The sequence below is a fragment of the Anolis carolinensis genome, chromosome 5 (assembly GCF_035594765.1).
Source record: "Anolis carolinensis isolate JA03-04 chromosome 5, rAnoCar3.1.pri, whole genome shotgun sequence".
Taxonomy (NCBI): Eukaryota; Metazoa; Chordata; class Lepidosauria; order Squamata; family Dactyloidae; genus Anolis; species Anolis carolinensis.
In genome coordinates, this window is record NC_085845.1 from 77,001,987 (window position 1) to 77,026,098 (window position 24,112).

General features: G+C 41.3%; 1 protein-coding gene across 1 annotated transcript in view; it reads left to right on the forward strand.

Moving 5' to 3' along the window:
• Nucleotides 1-1,375: 1,375 nt before the first annotated feature.
• The window catches only part of corin (corin, serine peptidase), a 156,458-nt gene continuing 133,721 nt past the window's right edge, over nucleotides 1,376-24,112 (forward strand). The window contains exon 1 of the mRNA XM_062981623.1: nucleotides 1,376-1,602. Coding sequence (XP_062837693.1) covers nucleotides 1,537-1,602 — 66 coding nt within the window. The 5' untranslated portion in view covers nucleotides 1,376-1,536. The remainder of the gene's footprint in view (nucleotides 1,603-24,112) is intronic.

Genomic DNA, 24,112 nt, shown 5'->3' on the forward strand with positions numbered 1-24,112 from the left:
GTTCGTTTTTCTGGTGATTTTGTTAGTTGGGTCTTGTTTCAGTTTCTTGTAAATTGTGGGATCTAGAAGTTGTCTGATTTTTTTTATACAGGTTGGGGGGCCTGTAGTTTTGTTGTTTTGTCCGCTGCCCTGATACCATCATTCTTTTATATATATAGACTGTATGTACATACAGCTGCTCTGAGTTCCCTTCGGGGTGATTAGGGCGGGATATAAATGTAGTAAATAAATGTAGTAAATGAATAAATAAATAATTTTGGACTTAAGCTCGCCCAAAGTCTGAAATGACTTGAAGGGACACAACAACAACAACAACAACAATCCTAATTAACCTGACTATCTCATTGGCCAGAAGCAGGCCCAAACTTCCTATTGAAATCCTGATAGGTTTATGTTGGTTAAAATTATTTTCATTTTTAAAATATTGTATTGTTCTTTCATTGTTATTGTCATTGTTTTGCACTGCAAATAAGATATGTGCAGTGTGCATAGGAATTTGTTTGGTTTCCCCCCCCCCCAAATGATAATTCGGCCCCTCAACAGTCTGAAGGATTGTGGACCGGCCCTCTGCTTTAAAAGTTTGGGGACCCCTGATTTAAAAGGATTCCTCCCTGCCTCAGTTTATCACAAGCACCAACCGCCCAGAGTTGGACACGACTGGACTTAATGTCAAGGGAAAGGTAAAGGTAAAGGCTTCCCCTGACATTAAGTCCAGTCATGTCTAACTCTGGGGGTTGGTGCTCATCTCCAAGATCATGTGGCCGGCATTTTTTTTTGTGTGTGTGTCAGGAGCAACTGAAGTTGCTTCTGGAGTGAGAGAATTGGCCGTCTGCAAGGACATTGCCCAGGGGACGCCCGGATGTTTTGATGTTTTTACCATCCTTGTGGGAGGCTTCTCTCATGTCCTCGCGTGGAGCTGGAGCTGATAGAGGGAGCTCATCCACACTCTCCCCAGGTGGGATTCGAACCTGGCAGCTTTCAGGTCAGCAACCCAACCTTCAAGTCACTTAGTCCACTACGCCATCTGGGGGCTCCTATGTGGCCGGCATGACTGCATGGGAAAACCTTTACCTAATTCCAGGGTATTAGGTAAAGAGAACTCCCTCCAGATCAGGAGACATTGGTCTGAAAAGTCATCTCTGGGGGAAAGAAGGGGAGATCCAGGTAGGAAGGCAAGGTGTTGCACTCTGAGGAAGACATGGATGCCTTGACATGGCCAGATCTCTCACTGGCGGGTGGCATCGGGTCCCCCATCATCCCCTCTCTGGAACTGAGCCAGGCTCTTCTCAGCCGGCTTGGTGAAGGAGGGGTGGGTGGGGGGCGAAGGCGGGCGGTGCGTGGCTTTCCCATTGGGTTCGTGGCGGGGAGGGGATGGGGTGTGGATTGCCGAAGCGGACAAAATGCCGAGCCGCCCCCGCTCGGAAGGAGCCTGCCCGTCCGTCGTGGGGCCACTCCAGCTCCCTCTCCCGCGTGACGGGGCCAAGGCAGGAGAAGGAGAAAGAGCCTCGCCGGCTGCAGAGCCGCAGCCCGAGGAGCATGTTGGCTTTGCACCCTCTGCCTCCGGAGGAAGAGCGCTACCGGCAGGTCCACGCCAAGCAGCCGGTAAGGAGAGAGATGCAGCCTGGCTTGCTTCGCTTTTCCCCTCCTCGTCCCGCGGCGCCCTTTGGGCTCAGTTGTGGCAGGACTTTTCCCCGGCGCCTTTCTCAAAGCGAGAATCTACCACTCTCCCCACTAGGCAAGCCAAGCCCGTTCTTACGCTTTTCTGAGTCTCTCCTGCCTCTAAGCCCGGCAAGAATGTCAACTATGATTAAATAAGTTTGATTAAAGTAGGATTAAATGATCTTGGAAGGGGAAGGGGCCGCTAGTCCATCTCTTGGCAATCCTCACGCTTCAGATGTTGAAGGATACCCTTCAGATGCGACGGTTTAACGTTTTGGGATGCGAATGCAAAATAAATAAATAAAATAAAATAAATAAAAATAAATCCGCGTCAGGGAGTTAGCACTGGATACAGATCCCTATCAATTAAGCACTCACTCCTTGGCAGTGAGGACCGGGAGGAAAGCGATTCCCCCCTAGGTTGCTGTGAGTTTTTCAGGCTAGATGGCCAAGTCCCGGTAGCATTCTCTCCTGACGTTTCGCCTACATCTATGGTAGGCATCCGCAGCGGTTGTGAGGTCTGTTGGAAACGAGGCAAGTGGAGTTTATATATCTGTGGAATAATGTCCAGGGTGGGAGAAAGAACCCTTGTTTGTTCAATGCATGTGTCAATGTTGCTATTAGCAAGCTTGATTAGCATTGAGTAGCCTTGCAGCTACAAAGTCTATAATAATATTAATAGGTTGCTGTGAGTTTTCCAGGCTGTATGGTCATGTTCCAGGAGCATTCTCTTCTGACGTTTCGCCTGCATCTATAGCAGGCATCCTCAGAGGTTGTGAGGTCTTGTTGGAAACGAGGCAAGTGGAGTTTATATATCTGTGGAATAATGTCCAGGGTGGGAGAAAGAACCCTCGTTTGTTCAAAGCCTGTGCCAATGTTGCTATTAGCAAGCTTGATTATCATTGAGTAGCCTTGCAGCTACAAAGTCTATAATAATATTTATAATAATAATAGCTTGCTGTGAGTTTTCCGGGCTGTATGGTCATGTTCCAGGAGCATTCTCTTCTGACGTTTCGCCTGCATCTATGGTAGGCATCCGCAGCGGTTGTGAGATCTGTTGGAAACGAGGCAAGTGGGGTTTATATATCTGTGGAAGGTCCAGGGTGGGAGAAAGAACCCTTGTTTGTTCAAAGCATGTGTCAATGTTGCTATTAGCAAGCTTGATTAGCATTGAGTAGCCTTGCAGCTATGAAGTCTATAATAATAATAATAATAATAATAATAATAATAATAATAATAATAATAATAATAATGGGTTGCTGTGAGTTTTCCGAGCTGTATGGCCATGTTCCAGGAGCATTCTCTCCTGACGTTTTGCCTGCATTCATGGCAGGCATCCTCAGAAGTTGTGAGGTCTGTTGGAAACTAGGCAAGTAGGGTTTATTTATCTGTGGAATATTCAGGGTGGGAGAATGAACTCTTGTTTGTTTGAGGCAGGTGTGAATGTTGCAATTGGCCACCTTGATTAGCATTGAATAGCCTTTCAGCTTCAAGGTGTGGCTGCTTACTGCCTGGGGAAATCCTTTGTTGGGAGATGTTAGCTGGCCCTGATGGATTCATGTCTGGAGTTCTTCTGTTTTCTTTATTTACTGTTCGGATTTTAGAGTTTTTAAGATACCGATAGCCAGATTTTGTTCATTTTCATGGTTTCCTCCTTTCTGTTGAAATTGTCCACATGCTTGTGGAAGAAACACAACCTACAAACCATCTACAGACCCACTAAGAAAATCAGACAAATGCTACGTTCAGCAAAGGACAAGAGGGATCATCTCACCTTGGCAGGAATCTACCATATACCATGCAGCCGTGGACAAGTCTACGTAGGGGACCACCCAAGGCAGAAATGCCCAAACATGAATCAAGGACCATGAAAGGCACTGCAGACTAACTCAACCAGAGAAGTCAGCCATTGCAGAGCACTTGAGGAACCAACCTGGACACAGAATACTATTTGATACAGAATACTAACATCCACCATGTCAGGCTACACAGAGAAACCACTGATATCCACAAGCATGTAGACAATTTCAACAGAAAGGTGGAAACCATGAAAATGAACAAAATTTGGCTACCAGTATTTTAAAAACTCTAAAACCAGGACAGTAAATAAAGAACACCACTCAGAAAATAGAGGAATTCCAGACAGGAAACAATCAGGGCCAGCTAACACCTCTCAACAAAGGATTTCCCCAGCCAGGAAGCAGCCACACCTTGGAGCTGAAAGGCTATTCAATGCTAATCAAGGTGGCCAATTGAAACATTCACACTTGCCTCAAACAGACAAGAGTTCTTTCTCCCACCCTGGACATTCCACAGATATATAAACCCCACTTGCCTAGTTTCCAGCCTCATTACCTCTGAGGATGCCAGCCATGGATGCAGGCATAACATTGGGAAAGAATGCTTCCGGAACATGGAACACCCAGAAAACTCACAGCAATCCTTAAGGGGATGCTTTAACATTGTAGGATGCAAATGCAGCAAATCCGCGTCAGGGAGTCAGCACTGGATGCAGATCCCTATCAATTACACACTCAATTGCGAAACTCTTGGCAGTGAGGACGAGGTGGAAACCAATTTCCCCCTGAGTTGCTGTAAGTTTTTCAGGCTGTATGGCCATGTCCCAGAAGTATTCTATCCTGACGTTTTGCTTGCATCAATGGCAGACATCCTAAGAGTTTTGTTCAGAGGTCAGTTGGAAATGAGGCAAGTGGTGTGTGTGTGTGTGTATCTATATATCATAGGGGCGCTTGGTGGCACAGTATGTTAATGCACTGAGCTGCTAAACTTACAGACCAAAAGGTCTCAGGTTCAAATCCCGGGAGCAGAATGAGCACCCGCTGTTAGCCCTAGCTCCTGCCAACCTAGTAGTTCGAAAACATGCAAATGTGAGTAGATCAATAGGTACCTCTCCGGTGGGAAGGTAACGGCGCTCCATGCAGTCATGCTAGCCACATGACCTTGGAGGTGTCTACGGACAATGCCGGCTCTTTGGCTTAGAAATAGAGATGAGCACCAACCCCCAGAGTCAGTCACGACTGGACTTAACGTCAGGGGAAAACCTTTACCTATATATCTATCTGTGGAATGTCCAAGGTGGGAGAAAGGACCCTTGCCTGTTTGAAGCAAGTGTGAATGCTGCAGTTAGCAAGCTTGATTATCATTGAATAGCCTTGCAGTTGCAAAGTCAATAATAATAATAATAATAATAATAATAATAATAATAATAATTTATTTGTAACCACCTTATCTCTCTGAGAGGACACATGGCTTTCAATGGGTTCTCTTTGCAGTCGGACATGATGGTTGTCAGAGTGGTCCAGCATTTCTGTGTTCTCAAATAATAGGTTGGTTCATCAAGTGCTTTGCTATAGCTGACTTCTCTGGTTGAATTAGTCTGCATTCCACAGATATATGTACAGATATATACAGACATTCCACTCACACATACATATATACACATGTCACTTGCCTCACCTCCAACAGACCTCTGAAAATGCCGGCCACAGATGCAGGTGAAACGTCAGGAGAGAATGCTATTGGAAAAACTCACAGCAACCTAGGGCCCTTCCAGACAGGTCTAATATCCCAGGATCCAATCCCAGGTTTTCTGCATTAAACTGGATTATATACTACTACTACTACTACTACTACTAATAATAATAATAATAATAATAATAATAACAATACTTGTGCCACAAATACCATCTGCCTGCAACAAAGAACTGGTGGGATCACAAGCCGGAATTTTTTTACAGAGAATGAACATGTCAAGCTACTCTGGGAATTCAGCGAATTCAGACAGACAGGGTTTTGGAGCACAATACTCCAGACCTCATGATCGATCTTGTTAACAAAGTATGGATTGTCGATGTCGCAATCCCAGGTGATGGCAGGATTGAGGAGAAACAACTGGAAAAGTTGACACAATATGAGGATTTAAAGATCGAACTACAAAGACTCTGGCACAAGCCAGTCAAGGTGGTCCCAGTGGTGATCGGCACACTGGGTGCAGTGCCTAAAGGCCTTGACCTGAACTTAAACACAATCGGCACTGACAAAATTGCCAGCTGCCAGCTGCAGAAGGCCACCTTACTGGGATCTGCTCGCATTATTCACCGATACATCACACAGTCCTAGACACTTGGGAAGTGTCCGACGTGTGATCCAATACAACAGCCAGCAGAGTGTCTGCGGTGGACTCATCTTGTTGTGTTTCTAATAATAATTTATTTATAACCCATCCTAGCTCCCTGAAGAGACTCAGGGCAGCTTCCAGCAAAATAAAACACAGTGACCAAAATTCAGTGCCAAGAATAACACATAACAAGTAAAAAAAACTTAATGAAAATTATAAAAATTAAACATAATGAACCTAATAGATGAGTCCCCACTGCCAGATAATCTGGGATAAACAGAAAACCTGGGATCAGAACCTGAGATATAGGGCTTGCCTGGAAGTGTCCATAGAATAATAGAATCATAGAGTTGGAAGAAACCCAATGGATCTCTAGTTCAACCCCTTGCTATGCAGGAAAAGCACAATTAAAGTACCCCTGACAGATGGCCATCCAGCTTCTGTTAAAATTTTTCCAAGAAATGAGCGTCCCCCACACTTCAAGGCAGAGAGTTCCACCATTGAACAGCTCATACAGCCAGGAAGTTCAGGTGCAATCTCCTTTCCTGTAATTTGAACTGATTGCTCCTAGTTTTATGGGCATCAGAAAACAAGCCTGCTCCCTCTTCCGTATGGCACTCTTTCACATATTTATACATGGCTCTCATGTCTCCTCCCAACCTTCCTCTTCTGCAGGCTAAACATACCCAGCTCTTTGAGATGCTCCTCATAGGACATGGCCTCCAGGCCTTTGATCATTATATCTGTAGACTGTTCAGGATAGAAGAAAGAACTCTGTTTGTCTGTTTGAAGCAAGTGTGAATTAGCATGATCAGCATGGCTGTTGCTGCCTTGGGATATCCTTTGTTTGGGAAGTGTTAACTGGCACTTGATTGCTTGGTGTCTGCAATTACTCTGTTTCTGAGTGGTGTTCTTTTTTTACTGTCTTGATTCTGGTGTTTTTTTTAACACGGGTAACCAGATTTTGTTCATTTTCATGGTTTCCTCCTTCCTGTTGAAATTGTCCACAAGATTTCAATGCCTCCAGGCTTCAACAGCCATGCTTTGCAGCTGCAAGGCTGCTCAGTGCTAATCAAGCTTGCTAATTGCGACACTCACACTTGCCTCAAACAGACAAGAGTTCTTTCTCCCACCTGGAAATAATAATAATAATAATAATAATAATAATAATAATAATAATAATAATAATAAATGTGTTCCGTCACTTATCGCGGGGGTTACATTCCAGGACCACCCACAATAAGTGAAAATCCACGAAGTAGGGACACTATATTTATTTTAATATTTATACATTATTTTAGTAGTTATATACTATTTTAAGTCTTTATCAACCAATCGTGTGTTAATAAATCGCCTCCCTCTCCTCCTGTTGCCGCTTGGGCTCCTTTTCTCTCCCTTTGGCTTCTCCTTCCTCCCTTCCTTAGGCTGTAAATTGTATTTTTTATGATTTATAATATTCTTTTAGAGTTTATTGAAAAACCGCAAAACAGCGAATCCGCAAAAAGTGAACCGCAAAGTAGTGAGGGAACACTGTACTTTATTTATGTTCCACCCTGTCTCCCCAAAGGGCGGATTCCAACGAACAATTGCATACATGCAATGCCTTTAAAAACAGATAAATATTGGCATAACATTCCACCAAGACCCCACATATGAATACAGCGCTAAAAACCTAACGTCAAATTAAACCGAATATCAGTGAAATGAGTATAAATCAATAACCTAAACCAGTGTAATAAAACAGAATCTGACAAAAATTATATAGTGACATAAAATCTAAATAAACATTCACAGTAATTTAAAAAGCCAACTGAAGTTCAAGAGAGTTGTGTGGCCTACGGTGGTAAATAGGCAGACATAGACTAGCAGATACAGCATAGTTTTCAGTCAGGACCTGGAAGTGGTCTCTCATTAATTAATCCTCCTCCTCTCTATATGCTAATGAGCAGAAGCAGGTCTTTAGTTGTTTTTTGAAGGAGGGGAGGGAGGGGCCAGCTTTATTTCTTTAGGAAAAGAGTTCCAGAGATGGGGGGAGGCCACCGAGAAGGCCCTCTCTTTTGTTCCCACCAGCTGTACTTGAGATGGGGGTGGGACTGATAGCAGGGCCTCCTCCGCTGACCACAGAGCCTGAGATGGTTTGTAAGAGGAGATGCAATCAGTCAAGTAGCCTGGACCTGAGCCATTTAGGGCTTTAAAGATATTGACCAGCACTTTGTATTTAGCCCGGAAGCAGACCGGGAGCCAGTGGAGCTGCCATAGCATGGGACAGGATCTCTCCCTGTACAGAGCTCCTGTTAGCAATCTGGCTGGTGATCTCTGAACCAGTTGAACCTTCCAAACGATCTTCAAAGGCTATCCTGTTTTGTCTTTCAAGAACAGCCTTAAAACACTGTGGTAAGTAAATGAAAACTACTTTACTTCAGCAACACATAAAGTACAGCACACTCTGGAATAATGCAAAAGGAAGCAAGGAAGTCTTAGGGTAACACAGTTCTTAGTCTCTGTTAAATTCCCAAATCAAATAGCAGTCTTACTTCAGACAAAGAAACAGCAATAAATCCTTAGGAGCAATTTCCCGGATGCAGACTTGAAGCAGGCACAAGGGGAGTGAAGAGTCAGTTTGTTACCAGCAAGAGCTTCTTCTGCTTTATAGCCCTGAGTCCCCTCACAGCTGCTAGGGCAGTTCCTAATTACTCAGCTGCATTTCTGGCAGCTATTCTAGCTGAATGACGTCTCTGCTCTGTTTCCTTTCACCTCTCCTGAAATGTGGGTACTTGCAAAATCTCCTCCTCAGATTCCAACTCACCCACAGATTCATGAACACTTTCCTGCTCGCCTTCCTCTTCTAAAGAAGAGGAATCCCTAACAAAGGCAGCCTCACATAGAGAGCATTTCAGTAGTCCAAGCTGGGTGTGACTAAGGTGTGTACTAACCATTCCACAGATGTATACACACACACACACACACACACACACTTCACTTGCCTCATTTCCAACAGACATCTGAACAAACCTCTGAGGATGCCTGCCATAGATGCAGGTGAAACGTCAAGAGAGAATGCTACTAGAAAATGGCCATCCAGCCCGAAAAACTCACAGCAACCCACCGATTTCCCAGTTTGTAAGACTGAAATAGAGTGCATTTAAAATTGCCTGACACTATGTAACAAAATTTGAAAAAGAAAATTCCGTTCCTGGTTCGCAAGTGTTACTGCCTTTTCATTGTGTGACCCTGACTTTGAAAATCGTTGCTCTACTCCAGAAACTTTGTTTTTTTGTGGCTGCCACAAACTATGTTGAATGGGCTGAGACTGTATGAGATATTTATTGAAAAACTAGAGCAAAATATGCTTCAGGATTGTCCCGCAAAAATAAAGTTGTGTGCAGTTTAATACACCATTTCCATGTTTTTAGGGTAGAACCAATTAGGAAATGAGATGTATCATCCAGGAATAAAAATTGTGTTACATAGTGTTTTATGGCAGTGTAGGTCCTGCCTGTATCAGTTCTAATCTAAGCACTCACGTTACTAGGTTGGGGAAAAGCACAGAGGTATCTTTTCCCATGAATTGTCCTAATAAAACCATTGGACAAAGTTATGGAGGGAGAAGCACCTGAAAGAGGACTGCCTCCCCCCTTTTCCTCTAATAAATGAGCAGAGAAGAGTATTCCAAAGGGCCATAGGGATTTTGAGTAAACTTGCTCGTTTTTGGGGTTTAGGATTCTTTTTTCTTCCTTTGGAGGGGAAAGGTTAAAACTCTCTCACATGGGTAAGAGTTTTAGTTCTAATCCTTTCACACCGCTTTGCCGCAGTGCCTTCTATAAATTCATACTCTTTTATAATTCTCATCTGCTTGTCAGTTTGCTTGTCCAGCCCATTCCCATCTTCGCCCATAACAAATCCTAATTTCACTTGTTGGTGCAGAACAAGTGAAACTAAAAAATACTATGAAGTATGCATTGCTTTAAACTCTATAAGTTAGAAAAACTTCCCAGTTTTACATCCAGCATCTTCTAAGGTTGTGCTTTTCGGATAAGCCTTAACATGTTTTGTGTCCCGGCTTTCAGTGTGGGTCCCAATCCATTTTTGGGAGTCTCTGAAAATCAGGACAGCAGATGCCTGTTTTTTGCTCTGGAGTGCCAAAAGATCTGTTTTCTATTGGCCCATTATGGGGGGGGGGGGTTTCTCAGGCTCCCCTTCCTGTCATAGGCATTTAAGCTGTTTCTACTCTAGAGGAGAGGTGCTCAGCTGCAGGCACTGGCGTCCACTTTAAGTTAGCTTCTTACCTGTTTCTCTACTCTAGAGGAAAGGCGCTCGCTGTAGGCCACACATGCATTCTCTAAGGCAGGGAGGCAAGTTCTGTTTCTTACTCTAGAGGAGGCACTTGGCTGCAGGCAGGCTGCATGCCACACACACTCTCCAAGGCAAGGAGGCAAGTTCTGTTTCTTACTCTAGAGGAGGCACTTGGCTGCAGGCAGGCTGCACACCACCCATGCACTCTCCAAGGCAAGGGGGCAAGTTCTGTTTCTTACTCTAGAGGAGGTACTTGGCTGCAGGCAGGCTGCACACGACACACACACTCTCCAAGGCAAGGGGGCAAGTTCTGTTTCTTATTCTAGAGGAGGTACTTGGTTGTAGGCAGGCTGCATGCCATGCACATACTCTTCAAGCAAGGAGGCAAGTTCTATTTCTTACTCTAGAGGAGGTACTTGGCTGCAGGCAGGCTGCACACGACACATACACTCTCCAAGGCAAGGGGGCAAGTTCTGTTTCTTACTCTAGAGGAGGTACTTGGTTGCAGGCAGGCTGCATGCCATGCACATACTCTTCAAGCAAGGAGGCAAGTTCTGTTTCTTACTCTAGAGGGGGTGCTTGGGTGCAGGCAGACTGCACACCACACATACAATCTCCAAGGCAAGGAGGCTGCTCACAAAAAGCAAGCGGGAACTTGTATGGCAAAAGTTTATTAATTAAATGAATGTGTCAATAAAAAACATTGGAGCCCCCGTGGCCTAGTGGATTAAAGCCGTTGGGTTGCTGACCTGAAGGCTGCCAGGTTCGAATCCCACCCGGGGAGAGCGCGGATGAGCTCCTTCTATCAGCTCCAGCTCCATGTGCGGACGTGAGAGAAGCCTCCCACAAGGATGGTAAAAACATCAAAAACATCCGGGCGTCCCCTGGGCAACGTTCTTGCAGATGCCCAATTCTCTCATACCAGAAGCAACTCAGGTTGCTCCTGGCACGAAAATAAATAAATAAATAAAATAAAAACATAAAACAGGCGAGGAGCCAGGATCTGCTCCCACTTGCTTTCGTGTCAAGCTGATTTTTGAGCAGGGAGGGGACTTCCCATTATGTGCTCCTGAAGGAACGAAAGTAACAAAAGAATGAATATAACGAAGGAGAACAGGTTCCTTGCACATCTCTAATCACAGTACTCCAAACAGGACTGTGATTAGAAGGCACTGTTCCAGTGACTACAGCTTCTTGGAAATGCTCAAGAAATGGGATCCTTTGCAATTCTATACATACAGATTTGTTCAGAGTTACATTTCATGGAGTTCACTGATAAGAATAGTCTACAAACTAAGTAAGGGATGACTCCTCATGCTAGTAATTAGAATATTTTATATTTTAGGGGTTTGCACAGCAAGAAGAAAGATGGGGAAAGAGGTGAAATATCAGTAGAATATCACAGAGGATAACTATACTGCCTGAAGCTTGCATGCAATTTAGGGAATGAGACAGAGACAAATGCAATCAAAACCTTGTCTGGAATCCAGTGGAATTTATTTCTGAGTATACATTGGATTGCAGCTTTACAGCAATTATTGTGAGATTGATTAACATTTTAAGTTCTTTTGTAAAAACATTGTTCCTTCAAATGTTGAACACTGTTTACATCACAACTTCTGATCTAATCCAGCACTGCTGAGTCCAAAAATTGCTAAAACCTCCTCAGATCCACATGCATTCAATTTGCTGGTGTGTCTGTAGCTTGTTGTATAATGGAGACAGAAAAGAAAAAATAAACGAGAAAAAAAAGCCACACAGAGATGTTGTTCTGCTTATGACAGGAGCACCACCTCACCTCCTCCTTTAGTGCTATAACTGGTTCTTATATCCAGATGTTTTAATAATTTTAATAATAATAATGGGTAGAAGTGAAATGGACCGGTCCATATTTTTGTGTCTCACAATTAGAGGAAGTTTCTTTCTGTATAGATGGACTATAAGGTTTCATTCCACTATTATTTAAAAACAAAGTAACAATTCAGGATAGGAATGTTTGAGTCGTTCTTTTTCTTACAGCTCTAACTTACAAATAAACAAACCAAACTAGAGAACTGAATTATATGTAGTTATTTTAATTCGATATAAACAAGTTTTAGGATTCTGCAGGGCCTGATATATTTCTCAGTTTATTTGCGGAGGGAAGTCTAAGCTATATTTGCTTGGTAGACCAAAGAAAGAATGTAAGGTTGCTTTTTGCCAGAATCTGGTGATTTTCAAAATCTACTTCAGTCTTTTCTGTTAAGCAGTTACAAATCAATAACCAGTTGGTTGTCTGAACATAAATAGCTTTTGCAACCTACCCCGGAATAATAATAATAATTAATAATAATATAATTTTTTTATATTCCGCCCTTCTCCCTAAGGGGACTGAGAGTGGACTATACACAGACACAGACAAACATCCAATGCCTTGTTACAATGGCAAACAATGAGACACAAATACACAGACAAAAGCAAAGGCTTCTCCTTTTTAATTTCTGGCTTCTGGAGGCGGTGCTCATCTCTGGCTCTGGGAGAGGTGCTCCTCTCTGTTTCCAAGCTGAGGAACCTGCGTTGTCCGTAGACACATCTTGGTTGTGTGTTCAGCAAGACTGCTTGGAGCGTCTTTTTGCCTTTTCCCGCCAAAGCAGTACCTATTTATCTACTCAAATGTGCATGTTTTCGAACTGCAAGTGCTAACAATGGGAGCTCACCTTGTCCCACGGATTGAAACTGCCAATCTTTAGTGCAGCAGTTCAGCAGCACAAGGGTTTAACCACTGTGTGCACCACTGTGTCACAATGTTTGCAGGGCAGCACCCATCCTTTAACTGAGATGTAATTTCAAAGGGTGAAATTCCCATCACTCCCACCACTTACAATGATAATTAATCAACGCTTCAAATTTGAAACTGATCACTGGGAAAACTGGGTAGTCTTTCATAGAATGTCATAAATGTGGCATTAGAACGTTTACTTCATAAACTGGCAGCACAGATACTTGACTTCACCTACAATGCATTTCAAAACATTATGCAAATTCCTTAATTTGGAGTAGTTTAAATGTTGTGAAATTGTTTTGGAGTCAGCAATGTATCAAAGCTGGTAGGGTCATAATCAGGAATGTGTCTTCTGGGATGAAACGAAAATGACATCCCTAGTGCCAAAAATAGCTATAATTAGACTAATGCAAAAACAAAACCAACTGAATTTGTTCATTTATTCACCCAGTTTATAGTTCACTTTCCCCCATACTGTGGACATAAAACAGGTCACAAGCTCATTTGGATAATTAATTATTGAAAGCATGCAGGCAGACTTTGTAGTGAGCTGCATTTAATTACCAGCTATTTCAATCCACTAACTTATTTTTTGGGTCCTGCTTCAATATTCAGTTAGGAAAAACAATGGATGAATATCTCCCTAGTCTTCGCTTATAAACGTTAGGAACTGGTAATGATGCTGTCCTGACAAACATTAGGAACTGGTGATGATGCTGTCCTGACTAGCCTTATTTGAAGGGATTCTCAGACTCCTGTTAGGTCAGAGAAAGCCTTTTCCTGGATACTGTTAAATGAAGGAGAATTTCAGATTTGCATTTATTATCCTTACAGATCTACCAATAGTGTTAGACAGAAATAACTTGTATTAATAAGTAAAATTAATAAGGCTTTATATTCAGTTCCAGTGATAGTGTGTATCGTCTTTAGTGTCAGGTATATTTGCCTTCTTAAAGAAGTTTGCAACTGTGTTTTCTTCTTTGGAAATATAGAATGACACATATAGAGAATCTTTCTATTTGTTTACTTGCTGTAAACACTTCTGTGAACCATTTAAACAATGTCATGAATCTCACTCTATATGCTTCTTAGTTTTACTTCTATATGTGAATACCTTTCTGTTCATACATACACATGCAAACTTATATATACACAGCAGCTTATTGTTAACGGGTTTGTTAATTTCTCAAAGGCTTCCAAGACTCAGAATATTTTCGCAACCGAAACAGGCAATGTTTAAGGCAGTTGAAGTCAACCAGGGAGTCTACAGACCAACTTTACAATGCTGAACAGATTTATCTGTAAATTATTACTACCATCACCACTACCATATAATGTTGCAAGAACAGTTTTTTTCTACCTTTACAGTAGAAAATAAAAATAAAAATATGTTCACCAGTCTCATTGCTTTCATTAATCTGCTTTTTGTTTTAATTGGTTTTACAAATATGCTCTTTTCTCATGTGCATATCATTCATAAAGCATGATTAGACATACACATAGTGTTTCCTGATTTGAAAATGAACTCTCTTAAAATTCAATGTTTGCAAGACATTTCTCTTGACATAGTGAAAGTATCCTATTGAATTGGCTTGGCCACTACCAGCAAATCAGACTTGAAATATGTGTATCTAGTATCTCAAATGTTGGAAAATCTCTGTGTATGAAAAAGTGATTATGGAAGCCATCTGGAGAAATATGAGGGGAGAAACAAAGAAATAAATAAAAACAATGTTGCAGTAGACTGAGCCAAGGAGTTGATGTGACTGATGTTTTCATCCAACAAGTGACAGGGAAGTCAAATTAATAATAGGAGAATCAAATTATTGTGATATCTGCTGGAAGAAATTCTTCAATTGAATCCATTGAATCCCAAATGAATTATACTTCTTGCTGATAAGTTCCTTTTTGAGAAAATAGAAGGATAAAAGAAAAGATATGCAATCCTTGTATGTATCAGCCAAATCTTTGCAGAATGAAAACAGCAACACTCCTCCTGATTTGAGTAACTTCTCGGTAAACAGAATGAAGAGTTAGCCAAAAATGGACCCCAAAATGACATGCCTTTTGGCTGAATTGCACAAGATTAATGACTAGTGAGAGGTCAAGAATGTAGTTCAAAGACAATAAAGATTGATTAAGGAATACCTAGCTGCAGCATTATTATTATTAATATTATTAATATTATTATTTATATCCAACTTTATTTCTCCTGCAGGAGACTCAAAGTGGCTTAACATAAAAGCATCAGCATAAGATTTAAAGTATGCAAATATACAAACATTAAAAAAGGATTAAATATAAATAGTATTTTAAAATCGCAGTTAAAACCCAGTTTAAAAGAATTTAAGATGTTAGGGCTATTAAAATAGGATTCCAGGTTACTAAAGAAACTGGCAGCTATACTTGCGGAAGAATGGGATCGTTGAGAAATGAGTGGGTGAGGCAGCAGGAGATTGGAGATAGCCAAATACGTGAAAGGGAAATTTAGGAAATTACAGGTCAGTCGGTTGGAAATCAGTATCGAGGAAGACACTAAAACATGTTTATTTTGCAAGAACTTTGAAGGCAGTCTAGTGATCAGTAGAGTCCAGCAAGAACTACCAATATTAAACTATGCTGGGGTAATCTTTTAAAACTAAAATCAGGATATTTACAATCACAGATGAATTCAGAGCTAGGTGAACAATTCAGAGTCATTCTTAACTAATTTTTCATTCAGTTAGAGGGAATTTTTGGATGGGTAAGAGCAGAACTAGGCATATATATACAGTTGATGATTTATCCAAAATTAGAGCATACAACTACTGGGTAAAACTGAATGCAAATGACAGACTACCAAAACTGTGCTTGTTAGAGCAGACACACAAAAAAAATAAACATCAGACCTCTTGGCTAGTTCAATTGACAAAACACACTTCTGATTCTGTATCCAAATCTCCTAGAAGAACAAGATCAAAAAAATGTTGCACAATTAATACTGGATATAGAAGCTCGGAAAGACATTGCTACTCTCAGTAAAGCCAGTTCATTGAAATGGCTATGTCATTTTAAACATACTTTTCAAACAGCCCAATATCTAAAGACAGAAATGCCTAAACATCTCAGGAGGGTATTTACCAGAACTAGATTTGAACGGCTGGATTCAAACATAGAAGGTTTAACCAAGTCCCATATAATGAATGATTTTGTATCTGTGGAGTGTCAGAAGTAGAAGATATCACACATGTACTATTTAGCTGTCACTTGTATAAGAAAGAGAGAAGTCAATAGCTCAGAACATACATTATACAAAAGACACACTGGGATCCTATATTAAAACTACATTTTTGTTGGCCGGGCAGAATGCTAAAATAGCATACAAAGCGGTCCTTTTTCTATATAAAGCAACTCAGCTGAGAACTGCATATTTGGAGTTAACTGGGGTAAATTGTAGGGGTGATGCAGATATTTGATCTGGATTGGGATCTCAATCCCTTGTTAACAGCTTGTTTATTTTAACTTTTGATGTACTGTGGGTTGTATGCTGTAAGTGTATGCATTAAATGTGATTATCAAGTGTTTTGATACAGTTGATGGGCCAATCAATAAAAGGTACTGCACTGGTTGGGTAGAGGGAATCCACTGAATTGACAAATGATTCAAAGAAAATATCAAACTGTTTTACATTTAGACTAACAAAAACAATGATATCAGAAGGTAGGAGATAGCTGGTAGGCAGGCATCCACACAAAAAAGATTTGTAGTCATTGAAATGTGATGTAGCTGCAAAAGGTGGAAAAAAGGTTAATGTGATCTTATTTTGCTTTAATTGTAGGACAACTTTAAGCTAGCAAAGTAATGTTAGGTTATCGAAATGAAGTGCTCCAAGAAAAAATTGAAGTACAGTAGAATCTCACCTATCCAACATAAACGGGCCAGCAGAATATGTTGGATAATAAGGAGAGATTAAGGAGAAGCCTATTAAACATCAAATTCGGTTATGATTTTACAAATTAAGCACCAAAACATCATGTTATACAACAAATTTGACAGAAAAAGTAGTTCAATATGCAGCAGTGCTACGCAGTAATTACTGTATTTAGGAATTTAGCACCAAAATATCATGATGTATTGAAAACGTTGACTACAAAAATGTGTTGGATAATCCAGAATGTTGGATAAGTAAATGTTGGATAAGTGAGACTCTACTGTATATAAATTTAGCCTGAAGATGACAAGTCCACGTAGAGGGCAGCCTTCTTCAAGTACCTAAAGGGCTGTTGCATAGAAAGGTGGCAAGGCTCGTTCTCTGGCATCTTAAACAGAGGAGGGGACTAAATTGAATGGGTTTAGGTTACTGAGAGTGGACTGCAGTGGCAGATAAGCAGAAAGTCTAGACCAGGGGTCCCCAAACTAAGGCCCGGGGGCCACATGCAGCCCATTGAAGCCATTTATCCAGCCCCCGATGCATCAGCGGCTCCCTCCTCCTCCACCAAGGATGGTGTACGCAGCCTGGTGCGCGACTTCCAAAGCTTTGCTTTTTTATAGTGGTATTTTAATTATTATTCAATTAATTATTAATTATTAAGGTGTGTTTTGCTAGTGCTTTTGGTGCACAAAGGCAGAAGAGGGTTGGACTAAATGGCCCAAGGGGTCGCTTCCAACCCTGTTTGTTATTATTATTATTATTATTATTATTATTATTATTATTATTGACACAAAGACACAATATAACACAGCAAACGAGATATATATGCTGGATTTCGTATCACAAAATCACAAGTTGAACACATACATACAGCCCGGAAAACATACAACAACTCCACTTCTCAAGCGTTTAGGACTGTGTGATATATTATTATTATTATTATTATTATTATTATTATTATTATTATTATTATTATTATAACAACAACATTGTGGCTGGGAGGCCATCTGTCAGGGGTACTTTGCTAGTGATTTTGGTGCACAAAGGCAGAAGGGGGTTGGACTAAATGGCCCAAGGAGTCTCTTCCAACCCTCTTTTATTATTATTATTGATAGAAGGACACAGTATAACACAGCAAATGAGGTATATATGCTGGATTTCGTATCACAAAATCACAAGTTGAACACTTCCCAAGCATTTAGGACTGTGTGATTTATTATTATTATTATTATTATTATTATTATTATTATTATTATTATTAACAACATTGAGGTTGGGTGGCCATCTGTTAGGGGTGCTTTTGGTGCATAAAGGTAGAAGGGGGTGGACTAAATGGCCCAAGGGGTCTCTTCCAACCCTCTTTATTATTTTTATTATGATTATTATTAACATTAAGGTTGTATTTGTTCCCATTTTGTTTTTGTTTGTTTACTTCAAAATAAGATATGTGCAGTGTTCATGAGAATTTGTTCATAGTTTTTTTTTAAAAAAACTATAGTCCGGCCCTCCAACGGTCTGAGGGACCGTGAACTGGCCCCCTGTTAAAAAAGTTTGGGGACCCCTGGTCTAGACAGTAAGCATTGTCTTTGGCAATGGAGCTAAGTAAAGGGGAGGAGCTTTTGCGGTTTCGTAGCAAAGCCTGAATGAACATTTACCTGTCAGGGAGACTCTTGCTCTGCATTTCCTGCAGCTGGTATGAGATTAGATTAATGACATGGGGCCCCTTCCACATAGCTGAATAAAATCCCACATCTGCTTTGAAATGGGATATATGGCAGTGAGGACTCAGATAACCCAGTTCAAAGCAGATACTGTGGGATTTTCTGCCTTGGTATTCTGGGTTATATGGCTGTGTGGAAGGGCCCATGGCCTGCTCCAGTCAAAAAGAGAAAGAAAGGTTGTAGCTTCTTGCTGAAGCACAGATTGCTGGCAGTTGCGTTGCTGTGTGACTTATATACTTCAGAAATCCCATTCAGGCAGCTTTTATCATTGTGGCATCTTTGTGTTTGGGGAAACTGAATGTATTGGATCTACATCCCCATAGGCTGGATCTACACTGCTGCAGTTCAAACTATATGAATCCAGTGCTTAAAAAAATACGGGATGGATACTAATATAAATATATAAATAAGGAGCCCTGGTGGCGGAGTGTGTAAAAGCACTGAGCTGGAGACCGAAAGGTCCCAGGTTCAAATCCCGGGAGTGGAGTGAGCTTCCAGCTTCTGCCAACCTAGCAGTTTGAAAGCATGCCAATGTGAGTAGATCAATAGGTCTGGCGGGAAGGTAACGGTGCTCCATGCAGTCATGCTGGCCACTTGACCTTGGAGGTGTTTATGGACAACGCCGGTTCTTCGGCTTAGAAATGGAGATGAGCCCCAACCCCCAGAGTCAAAAATGACTGGACTTAACGTCAGGGGAAACCTTTACCTTTACTACTAATATAAATGGATTATATCTCAATGTGACGGTCCAAGGAAGCAGCTTCTTAAAGGTGAACCATCAAGCTTCTTAAAACGGCCCTTATTTAATCTTTACATTTGGATGTGGTAAACAGAAGACAGATGCTGTCTGTAGCTGCTTCCTGAGGAGATGATAATATTTAGTTTTCCCGGCAGATAGGGCAGAGAAAGGGCAGAGAAAGGGCTGAGGGAAAGGGAGGCCACTGGTAGGAATGGAAAGGCGAGGAGGAGGAATGTGGGATTCCCTCAGAAATGTCAGCTGGGTGTAGCTGACGCTGTATATCTCACTTTCCTTTTCCCTTGCTCAGCTGTAGGGAATGGGGCAACCCCCTCCACCTTTCCGAGCCTAGGACTATTAATAGTGTCCTGGCCGGGTCAGGTTGGATTCCCAAGGCTCAACAGTTTCCCTGTGCAATGGAAACTCTGAGGCAGGAATAACCTTTGCAAAAATAGAGCTAGCTGGGAGCCGCTGGGAAGGCAAAACAGAGGCCGCTTCTACACTCCCATATAATCAGATCAACAAAGTAGATTTATTTATTTATCGTGTCAGAAGCGAATTGAGAATACAGTTATAATGTATAGAAAAACCACAAAGTTAAAAACTGTGCATTATGCTAAATTTCCTTTGACTAGAAGCTGGTGTCGCTGTAAGAAGGTCCTCCATTGCACATGTGGCAGGGCTCTTGTTGCATTGTAGTAAGTGGTCTGTGGTTTGCTTTCCTCCACACTTGCATGTCGTGGACTCCACTTTGTAGTCCTATTTCTTAAGACTAGCTCTCGTGGTGCCAGAGCGCAGTCTGTTCAACACCTTCCAAATCACCCAGTCTTCTGTGTTCCCAAGGAGGAGTTTCTCATCTGGTATCAGCCACTGATTGAAGTTCCAGGTTTTAGCCTGCCACTTTTGGACTCTCTCTTGCTGAGGTGTTCCTGCGAGTATCTCTGTAGATCAGTGGTTCTCAACCAGTGGGTCCCCAGGAGTTTTGGCCTACAACTCTCACAAATCCCAGCCAGTTTATCAGCTGTTAGGATTTCTGGGAGTTGAAGGGCAAAACATCTGGGGACCTATAGGTTGAGAACCACTGCTGTAGATCTTAGGGAGCTACCATGTTTCCCCGAATATAAGTCAGTATCTTATATTAAATTTTACTCCCATAGATGTGCTAGGTCTTATTTTCAGGGGATGTCTTATTTTTACATGAAGAAGAATTCACATTTATTGTTGAGCAAAAAAATGAACATTTATTATATACTGTAGTGTACAGTAGTTGTCATCACAAACCAACATAACCAGACAAACTGTGAATCCTATAAGGAATTTCTTGTTACTACCATTATTTCTATGTATGTACATTTACCAATCCTGCATGCTCTGGTGTTCTGGCTCTTTACTAGAGCTTTTAATCTATGTTAATTTTATCAATATTTGTATGTATGTATTTTTATCCTTTACATTTTATCTTTTAAATCGCTGTGGCACAGGCGGGAGAGCAAGCCAGCTGCAATTAACTGCAATGAATCACTCTGATCAGTCATGAGTTCGAGTTCCGCTCGGAGCCTATGTTTGTTTATCTTTGTTCTATGTTAAAAGGCATTGAATGTTTGCCTATATGTGTAATGTGATCCTCCCTGAGTCCCCTTCGGGGTGAGAAGGGCAGAATATAAATGCTGTAAATAAATAAATAAATAAATAATAGAGCATCTTGGATGGAGGGCGATTAATAAGTAATTAAATGATGATGATGATGATGTTGATGATGTTTGGTGCCGGGCATGCTTTCAAACAAAAACTTTGCTAGGTCTTACTTTTGGGGGAGGCCTTATATTTAGCAATTTAGCAAAACCTCTACTAGGTCTTATTTTCTGAGGAGGTCTTATTTTCAGGGAAACAGGGTATTTCTTGATTAAGACGTTGGCTTGCTGGCTGATAACCAAACAGAGGATGAGCCGGAGATATCAATGCCTTGGTCCTTTCATTGCCGACTCCTACTTCCCAGCGGATGTCAAGTGGTGCAATACCGGCTAAACAGTATAATTTCTCCAGCAGTGTAGGTCATAGACATCTTGTGATAATGCGGCATGTCTCATTAAGAGCCACATCCACTGTTTTAACGTGGTGAGATGTATTCCACATTGGGCATGCATATTCAGCAGCAGAGTAGCAAAGCGCAAGGGCAGATGTCTTCACTGTGTCTGGTTGTGATCTCCAGGTTGTGCCAGTCAGCTTTCGTGTGATGTTATTTCTAGCACCCACTTTTTGCTTGATAGTCAAGCACTGCTTCTTTTAAATCAAAGCAGATTATCCACATTATCTGAACTGGATTATATGAGTCTATACTGCTATATAATCTAGTTCAAAGCAGATAATCTGGATTTTTGTACAGCAGTGTAGAAGGGGCCAGAGTCCCAAAGACATACACTTTCCCTCCCACAGTTTGACATTTTTTTTCAAAAGGAATGAAATGGTCACAGGTTATCAGAGACTTTTTCCTTCACAGGAGGAAATGTCAAAGGCCTGAACAAAGGCCAGCTTCACTTTCAGGGCATGTCAAGGAAAGGTCATTTCGGTAGTTCTGTTTATTTGTTTGTCTGTTTATTCCTTTATCCTGAGGGGACTCTTCTGCCTCCAACAGCTGCAGATCCACAGTGGAAACTTTCCACTTCTCCTCAGCTTCTTCACCTGTTGCATTTCTGCCTCTTACACAACTGTTTAAAAAGTTCAAACAAATCCAGGCAAATGTTATTGTATTCCACTTCATTTGTAAAAACACTCCCCAATTGGGTTGCTGTGAGTTTTCTGGGCTGTATGGCCATGTTCCAGAAGCATTCTCTCCTGGTGTTTCACCACATCTATGGCAGGCATCCTCAGAGGGTGTGAGGTCTGTTGGAAACTAGGCAAGAGGGGTTTATATATCTGTGGAAGGTCCAGACTGGGAGAAAGAACTCCTGTCTGCTAGAGGCAAGTGTGAATGTTGCAAGTGGCCACTTCGATTAGCACTGAATGGCCTTGCAGCCTTGAAGAATGCTCAGAAAGCAGGAGAGTTCCAGACAGTAAACAATCAGGGTCAGTGAACACCTCCTAACAAAGAATTCCCCCAGGTAGGAAGCAGCCAGCCTTTGAAGCTGCCAGACTATTCAATGCTAATCAAGGTGGCCAATTGTAACATTCATACTTGCCTCCAACATACAAGAGTTCTTTCTCCCATCCTGGACTTTCCACAGATCTATAAACCCCACTTGCCTAGTTTCCAACAGACCTCACAACTTCTGCGGAGGCCTACCATAGATGTGGGCAAAACGTTAGGGGTCAATGCTTCTGGAACATGACCATACAGTCCAGAAAACTCACAGCAACCCACTCCCCATATAATTTTTTTTTTAAAAAAACTGAACTCACTCAAATGATTCTTCTCAGCCTTTCTCGTTCTTGACAGAATGTACACCTCATAGATCGACAAGAAACTTTTTTTTTGCTGTCTGAGGGCCCTTCTACACTGCCATATAATCCAAAATTGGCCCCTGGTGGTGGCGCAGTGTGTTAAAGCGCTGAGCTGCTGAATTTGCAGACCAAAAGGTCCCAGGTTCAAATCCCGGGAGCGGAATGAGGAGAGATAAAGCAGGGTAATAATAATAATAATAATAATAATAATAATAATAATAATAATAATAGCAATAATAGCAGTAGTAATATTTATTACCCATTTCTCCTTGTGGCTTAAGGTAGAGTACAAAACAGAGAGAGAAGACACAACACTATTAAATATTAAGTACAGTAGAGACTCACTTATCCAAGACTCGCTTATCCAACGTTCTGGATTATCCAACACATTTTTGTAGTCAATGTTTTCAATACATCATGATATTTTGGTACTAAATTCGTAAATACAGTAATTACAATATAACATTACTGTGTATTGAACTACTTTTTCTGTCAAATTTGTTGTATAACATGATGTTTTGGTGCTTAATTTGTAAAATCATAACCTAATTTGATGTTTAATAGGCTTCTCCTTAATCTCTCCTTATTATCCAACATATTTGCTTATCCAACATTCTGCCGGCCCGTTTATGTTGGATAAGTGAGACTCTACTGTATATGTAAGTGTGTGTGTAGATAGATAGGTTAGGTAAATTTTTCCCTTTGACATTAAGTCTAGTCGAGTCCGACTCTGGGGGGTGGTGCTCATCTCCTTTCAAAGTCAAAGAACCGGCTTTGTCCATAGACATCTCCAAGGTCATGTGGCTGACATGACTACATGGAGCGTCATTACCTTCCCGCCAAAGCAGTACCTATTGATCTACTCACATTTGCATGTTTTTGAACTGCTAGCTTGGCAGAAGCTGGGACTAGCAACAGGAGTTCGCCCTGCTCTGCCGATTTGAATTGACAATTTCCCGATTAGCAAGTTCTGCAGCTTAGCAGTTTAACTCACTGCACCATCGCAGCCCCCTTGATAGATACATACACACAGGTAAAATGCAGGTTAAAATTCACAGATAAAATTCACAGGTCTTCAGTTGTGTCTTAATTTTTTTTATAGGTTAATTGTATTTTTATTGGAAAACATATATACAGCTTGGAATGGATTTGAGTTGTGTCTTAATTTTTGATAGTCTTGGGACAACCTCCTGTAGGTAAAACACAGTTCTTTGTTCCATTTAAACACTGATTTAAAGTAAGATTTTTCATCATATGTTTTCTATATTATCATTCTTTGAAAGGGATATTTTTCAAATATAAAGTTTTCTCTAGTAAAGACTCCATCCTTCCTTTTTTCAAAACCCCCTTTCATGAATCTCACATACGGATATTCGATTCGATATGGTTTTTTCCCCCATCCCATATTAGTTTTGATAACTATCAGTTTAGAAATATCCTGCGTGCAAGCAAGTTT